The 6,758-nt window shown below is 41.4% G+C and overlaps 2 protein-coding genes across 4 annotated transcripts; one reads left to right on the forward strand and one right to left on the reverse strand.

Moving 5' to 3' along the window:
- On the forward strand, positions 62-3,481 carry LOC109711448. 3 transcript variants are annotated; one of them, XM_020234481.1, is made up of 7 exons: positions 62-670; positions 1,158-1,399; positions 1,506-1,628; positions 1,924-2,040; positions 2,146-2,328; positions 2,503-2,644; positions 2,848-3,481. In XM_020234481.1, exons 1-7 carry the CDS (start codon positions 205-207, stop codon positions 2,928-2,930), a joined length of 1,356 nt encoding a protein of 451 aa, XP_020090070.1. In that variant the 5' UTR covers positions 62-204; the 3' UTR covers positions 2,931-3,481. The 3 variants fall into 3 exon arrangements, with proteins under 3 accessions (XP_020090070.1, XP_020090071.1, XP_020090072.1); XM_020234482.1 differs by having other exon boundaries at positions 2,212-2,328; XM_020234483.1 differs by lacking the exon at positions 2,503-2,644.
- Positions 3,722-6,292, reverse strand: LOC109711449. The gene is made up of 5 exons (XM_020234484.1): positions 5,719-6,292; positions 5,441-5,625; positions 5,011-5,220; positions 4,841-4,929; positions 3,722-4,521 (listed from the first exon to the last, which is right to left on the reverse strand). The coding sequence occupies exons 1-5, from the start codon at positions 5,733-5,735 to the stop codon at positions 3,841-3,843; spliced, it is 1,182 nt and encodes a 393-aa protein (XP_020090073.1). The 5' UTR covers positions 5,736-6,292; the 3' UTR covers positions 3,722-3,840.

Below are 6,758 nucleotides of genomic sequence, written 5' to 3' on the forward strand. Positions count from 1 at the left end.
TTATTATTATTATTATTATTATTATTATACATATAAAACTGCGACGTGGGTTTTGTCATGAGAGGAGCAAAAAAAGTCGGTAGCGATGCTTTACTTTTAGCCGACTCCTTTAAAGTCGGCGGCGAAACAACACTGTGCGCCGATTTCGTGCTTTGTATTTCTCCCTCGCCCCAGCGAAGGGCCAGCGAACTCCCGATGTGAGCTATGTTCTTCTCCAAAACCCCGCCTTCGCCTCAACCATGGCGTTGCGTTCCCAAGATAAAACCCTACCCTCTCTTTATCCCCCTCTCCAATGCCTCCTCCTCCGCTTCATGTTTCCCCCTCACCAAGAAGAACCCTAGAAGAATCCTTATACAAACCACCTCTTCTTACTCCCCCCAATCTCCTCCTCCTACTCCGACGACACCATCGGTGGAACGGAACCGAAGATGGAAGAAGGTGCCCCCCGACATGGGACCTCCCGTGGGGCCGAGCTTCGTCGAGGACGAGGGAGACGCTGCGGGGGCGGAGGGCTCCTCCTCGGCCCAAGTGGCCCGTGGCCCTGAAGCGGGAGTGGGTGCGCGGGGATTAGGGTTCCTACGAAGGCGATCGATTTGGAGAAAGGTTGTATCTTTCGTGCCGAGGAAGGTTCGGAGCATCGTCTTACTCAACGTCCTCAGCGTTATCTTTGGTACTCCGCATCCTCCTCCCTGTTTTATCGTCTCTCTCGTCTTTAGAAATAGATATTCGACTAGAAATTCTTGTGAGGAATTTTTGTTTCTGGTTGCTTGAACAGCAATGGAGCTTTTACAATTCTTCTTGGTTTTCGCCTAGCTAGTCATTAGTATATGTATATTTGAATAGGGATCGTGAATAGTTTTTTGGAATTCTTTGTACTTGACAGTGGAAAATTTCACTTTTTAATTGTGTGTTACACTTTTTACAGTTGAAAATTTTTCGATTAGAGCTGGATCCCTCCGCCTTCCGAGAAATTTACATAATCGTCCAATAATTTTGCTCTTCTGCGACATTCTGGCATGAAATTACTTAAAAAGTTTTGTTGTCATCTTGTATGTAAACAACAAATAAATATACACTTCAAAACCTTCAATTGAAAAACTAATTCTGAAGAGAATCTCCATTAATCCTCACTATGTTCTCCTGACTCTCTTTGTCAGCCAGTAATATATGCGTTGTGAAAGAGGCTGAAGTCATCACAGATCCTGCAGTCTTCGCCGTAGTGCGATTCGCTGTATCTGCCGTCCCATTCATACCTTTTGTATTAAAGGCGCATGAGGACATGCAGATCCTTACTGCAGGAGTAGAATTAGGGTTTTGGGTCAGTTTAGGATACCTTGCTCAGGCTGTTGGATTACTTACTTCTGATGCTGGGCGTGCTTCTTTTATTTCCGCTTTCACGGTAAGCCCTATTTCTTATCGGATTACATCTTTGACAATTTTTTAAATGAATATCTATTTGACACAGTGCAAGCTAATAATATTCTTCGTTGTTAACTGTTGAGCAGGTAATCATTGTGCCGTTGATAGATGGCATCATTGGAGCTGCTGTGCCAGCCTATACATGGGTCGGAGCATTTGTATCTCTCATAGGGGTTGCTATGCTAGAGTTCACTGGCTCTCCTCCCTGCGTACGTATGTTTCCAGTGGCTTAATTGCAAAATTGCACCAAATTTAATTTCACAATTTTTAAGGCTTGGTGGGTATGCTATGTGAAAAGCTCTGATGGATAACCGACAATAAAGATGTAATACTTGACCTCACGTTTCGTCTGGTTATTCCTAGTATATTTATTTGAATTCTATTTATTACCATTTTTTGCCCGGTGCAATTGCTAGTGGTAAATATGCCTTTAGGCTTTAGATACCTTACTGTACCGAATTGTTGGTTCAAGATTTCAAGTTAATGAACTTTCTACCTTTTCAGGTTGGTGATATTCTAAATCTTCTCAGTGCTGTATGTTTTGCAATTCATATGCTTAGGACAGAGCATATATCACGAAGTATTAAGAAAGAAAACTTTCTAACTCTCCTTGGATGTGAGGTTCGTACCATGACTTCAATATCGTAATCCTTGTTACGTTGTGCATCTTCTTTTGATCTTCTCTTTTGTATGTTGTTGAATCTCAAACTGATTTTGTGAATTTAGGTAATCATCGTAGCTTTATTCTCAACAATCTGGTTCATCCTTAAATGCTTGTTTCATCATGTGAAGCGATGGAGCTTGAGTTCGTTGTCATGGTCAAAGTTCTTGTGTTGGATGGTTTCATTTCCGTGGGTTGCTGCTCTCTACACGGGCATATTCTCAACTGGCTTGTGTTTATGGGCTGAGGTTAGTTCTGCACCCGGTATCATGCCATTTTGTTATCTTTTACTGTAAAAGTTCCGGTGCATTGTATCGTTAAAGTTGTTAAGGAAACTTTTTATATTTGTCCCCCTCACATTTCTATCTGGAAAGAGAGTGATAAGAAATGTTTATTTTTCGTAATTTTCGCTTTTATGTCAGTTGAGTGCCATGCGTGACGTATCCGCAACTGAAACTGCAATTATTTATGGCTTGGAGCCTGTATGGGGTGCTGCCTTTGCATGGTTTCTACTTGGTGAGAGGTGGGGTGTTGTTGGATGGATCGGAGCTGCTCTTATTATTGGTAGGCTGATTGATTTAACATTTCTCAGCTTTGTATGTTCTTTCAGTTAGGTCATGAGATATAACGCTGAATAATCGGATAGCCCTTTTACTACTGAAGCTGCTCTCTAGTTATCTTTTATCACATTTCCCAACCCCTTTCTATGGACTCAAACTTTTTCATTTTCTTGCCGTTTGAACATGGTTAATCTCTCATGCCTGCAGGTAGTTGCTTGACAGTCCAGATCCTCGGATCACTTCCCGAGATATGCAAATGGTACAAAGGCAGCGGCCAAATGAATGCTTGAATGCATCAAATACAAAGAGCAGTTCTTTTCGGCTGTTCTCATTGATTCTCTACAAAATGAAGCTGATGCTCAAAAAAGGTAAGTTGCTTGGTTCATGAGTATTTGATTAGCATGATGATCAGATAATCTCATGGGATACAGTAAAGGAGGCCGAGAGCAGAAAACTGCAGAAATTTTGGGGGACGTTCGTGCGTACATATCACTTTGTCGACTATTTGTTTGACCGGAGTTGACTATGACGATCTCAATTTGGAGAACTTCTAACCATACTCTCGAGAGATTTTTCAAGCAACTCAAGAGTGGTATGAAACGGAAAGGATGGCGGCAACCTGGTAATAAATGGTGCGTGATAATTCTTCCTCTCAAAGTAAAAACTGTCAAAAAACCTGAGTACATGATTCTAATCCTGGTTGTTGTATATTTCATCTCAGAATTTGTTGCATTTTAACCTATAATTTGGCATATCACAATCCATTTTTGTTGTAAAAACTCTTTATTGTATAAACTGATGTTGAATCAGTGGAAATTAAATTGATCCCTACTTGATGTCAGTGCCAGCAACCGTTCCATATGCTCTATTGAAAATGAAGCTGACTCGCATAACTCATCGAAACCGAGGAGAGTTATAGGCATCAAAGTCGCAAATTCAATTTCTTTGCTGATTCACAGCAAATACAGAGAAATTCAGAGAGCAAATGTAGATAAAATCATATTGTAAGTAGGAACAGGACTTAATATTGCACTTGCAAACCCTAGCATTAAGCCTTTTTCCACCCTCAATTCAAGCAGTCAAATCCAGAAATTACTACTTCCCGCTATTTTATAGACATCGGGCAAAAGGATATGAAATTGTCAAAAAACAGTGAATTTATCATGTAAGGAACAAAATAAAGACGATAAAAATACCGATCTAATAGTTATTACTACAGCCCATGTAATTGTTCCGGTAACGCAGGCCATACTGCTCATACACGGTATCCCCATAATTCACAGCCTTGATCTCAACCGTCCGTCGCTTGCTATCCAACTCTTGAACTGCTCCAAAAACAATCTCATTTGTAGTTTCACAGCTTTGCTCATAAAAAGTTCGCGGACCGGATGAATACTGCTTATGCTGCTGTAGGTGCTGCTGCTGATGGTACATTTGCTGCTGCAGCGGCTTCTGCTGCTGTGAATCGCCTTCCCAGCTGTTTAAATAAGCCCTTCCATGCCTAATATGGTGCAACTTTTCTGGCTCTTTTGACATGAAAGCGTAGTTCTTTTTCGGGGTTGGAGTTCTTACCTCCAACGGGGGCGGCAGTTCATCGTCTGGGATGACAAAGCTATCTTGCACTGGCCAAGTTTTTGTTGCCCTCAACTTCTGCTGCTGATATAGATTTACTGCTGGTTTTTTTCTGAATATTGCACGGAAAATTTCTGTTGCTGATGATCTGGCTCCGCCGAGAAGCCTTCCTATTGAGGAAAAGAAGCCTTCTTCGTGTTCCAGTCTCTCTGCTTCATCGTCGTTGGTTGGGATTAGCGGTGGTCTTAGAGATGATTTCATTGGTTTTTGGTATGGAGGCATGCTTGCTTGAATCGGAGTTTGAGGTCCCTGCAAGAGAAGTTCAGAGTAACAAATAGTATACAGTCGAAAATAAAGGAAAGATATCTCAAAGTTACTAAATTTCATCTTACTAGCGCACACTCTAATGACCACCAAAAGAGTATCAATGCCTTGAATAAAATCAAGCAACACCATCAGAAATGAAAAGTGTAACATCGAGCATGAAATATGACAAAAACAAAACGTTGCAAATACATCCAATTGAAATCTATAGCATTTTGTTTTAGATAGGCCATATTCGCAAAATACTACTCGTGTCTACTAATCATTAACTAAAAAAAAAGGGAAAAGAACAATTAATACTTACATCTTCGGATGACACAATCCCTCCAACTCGGCGCTGAAGCAAAGCAAGCATGTAACCAAAGAAAGCAGCGGCGAGAAGCACTGCAACTCCTGCACGACATTTCAGAATTAACTTGAGCAAGTATAAGTCTCCATTATAGGGGGAGAAAGAAGTATGAGCAAATTATCTACCTAGAGGAAAGCCAGTTTCATATTGGTAAGCACAGTCTTCGAAATTAAGCTGGATCTCTCGGATTGCCTGGTTTCCTCTATCAATGATTAGAAGGGAGCAGCTACTACCAACATAAAGAACGTCGAAATCATTCGAAAATTTTGCATCTTGGCTCGGTCCATCTACATGTCCTCCCCTGTTGGACTTTCCTCCAGCGATGGTTGTAACCCCTTCATTTACACAGGCAACAAATACTCAGACCAAAATCTATGAATCCTCCCTTATAAGCAAGTGTAATGAAGTTAACTTTCTCATCTCGACAATGGTAGAACATGGCAAGTTGGTAGTATGTTAAACCAGACGAAAGAATACAGTAAGTTTTAACGTAAGCGAAAAACAAAATATATCACATTGTACATAGGGATTACAAACTGGGCAGTTTCAGCTTACCCGTATCACTGATTTTTCTGATCGCCAAGTTCAAAGTGTCTGCTACATAAATATTTCCTCTATCGTCCACTGTAAATCCCTTTGGATGGTTCAACCTTGCTTCTCGTGAACGCCCATCAATATGACCGGAATACCCTTCCGGCGAACCAGCAACGAGCTTTGGCCTACTATCTGCAATTTGCCATCTGATTCACATGAAGAGACGGGATTCGAGAGAGACTCAAATATGACAAACAGTGAGCTTAAAGCAAGTTAAAAAAACTTGAAATGGTATTAACTGATGTTTCGCCAGCATTCACAACAATTTTTTTTAGATCTCATAAATTGTGCTCCTCTCTCTAATTGGTATTCCTCTCCCTACCAAACCTTTATCTTAGTAGGAGACAACAATGCTGTTATCAGTGTCAGGATCATTAAGTTTATCCTTCATAGCGCCTTAATCAACAAAAGTATAATCAGGAAAGAGCTAATATATTCAGGTAACATGTTCATTAGTTGTAAAATGTTCATTAGTTGTAAAATACATAATTCCAAGGAAAAAGACAAGATTTGAAGGTACCATACTTTGGATCTTGCGGAAGTTAAGACAAAGAACTAACAATTTCATCTGTCATTTTAACAAGAAGACTCGACAAGATAAATTTTCAGTCCACTTCAACCAATTATACGGTAGATTCAAAGAAACTATACATCAAACATTCACAAAACTGGGGAATGACACAATGGTGGATCCCTAACCCATCAAACGACAAGTAAATTTACACAACAGAGTACAAATTCTTTCTAAAATTAAAAGAAAATACCAAAATGTGGCTTAAATGTAATGAATAAAAATGGCATAAATCACGCAAATTTGAGAACAGTTGAGTCGATTTAGGGCACGAATTTCACTCACAACTAGACAACGGCAGAGAAATCCTGTAGATGTTGCTGTTCACCGAATCGAGAACGAGGAGCTCCCCATTCTGCGTCGCCTCCACCGCGTAGGGCTCGATCCCGAGCTTACTCCCGTCGAACACCGTCTCCACCGTGTACCCGCCCTCGAATTTCACCGTCGATCGCCCCGCGATCGCTGGGGGAAAAAGGAAAAAAAAAAAAACACTCAAGAAAGATGCCGGCCTCTTTGGCGCCACCGGCGGTACGCGGTTGGGCGCGCACGGCTCGATCGCGCGCCGGGTTCCCAAAAACGCCTGAACTTTCCCTCCGCAAAACTCTTTTTGACTGGCAGCCCCAATCCGAAACAGCACTTCCGACCGATCTCCTTGGGCCGATTAAGCCGTTTCTCCGTCCCCTCCCCCCCCAAAAATTCTAGGTCTGG

The sequence above is a fragment of the Ananas comosus genome, linkage group 6, assembly GCF_001540865.1.
Source record: "Ananas comosus cultivar F153 linkage group 6, ASM154086v1, whole genome shotgun sequence".
Classification (NCBI taxonomy): domain Eukaryota; kingdom Viridiplantae; phylum Streptophyta; class Magnoliopsida; order Poales; family Bromeliaceae; genus Ananas; species Ananas comosus.

Excerpts from the sequence above, each read along its gene's own strand:
- LOC109711449 (XM_020234484.1), bottom strand. Across the intron at positions 5,221-5,440 it reads CAGAAAAATCAGTGATACGG|GGGTTACAACCATCGCTGGA; the intron begins GTAAGCTGAAAC and ends GTGTAAATGAAG. Across the intron at positions 4,930-5,010 it reads TGAAACTGGCTTTCCTCTAG|GAGTTGCAGTGCTTCTCGCC; the intron begins GTAGATAATTTG and ends AATGTCGTGCAG.
- LOC109711448 (XM_020234481.1), top strand. The coding sequence starts at position 205 with ATGTTCTTCTCCAAAACCCCGCCTTCGCCTCAACCATGGCGTTGCGTT. Across the intron at positions 1,400-1,505 it reads CTTTTATTTCCGCTTTCACG|GTAATCATTGTGCCGTTGAT; the intron begins GTAAGCCCTATT and ends ACTGTTGAGCAG. Across the intron at positions 2,329-2,502 it reads GCTTGTGTTTATGGGCTGAG|TTGAGTGCCATGCGTGACGT; the intron begins GTTAGTTCTGCA and ends CTTTTATGTCAG.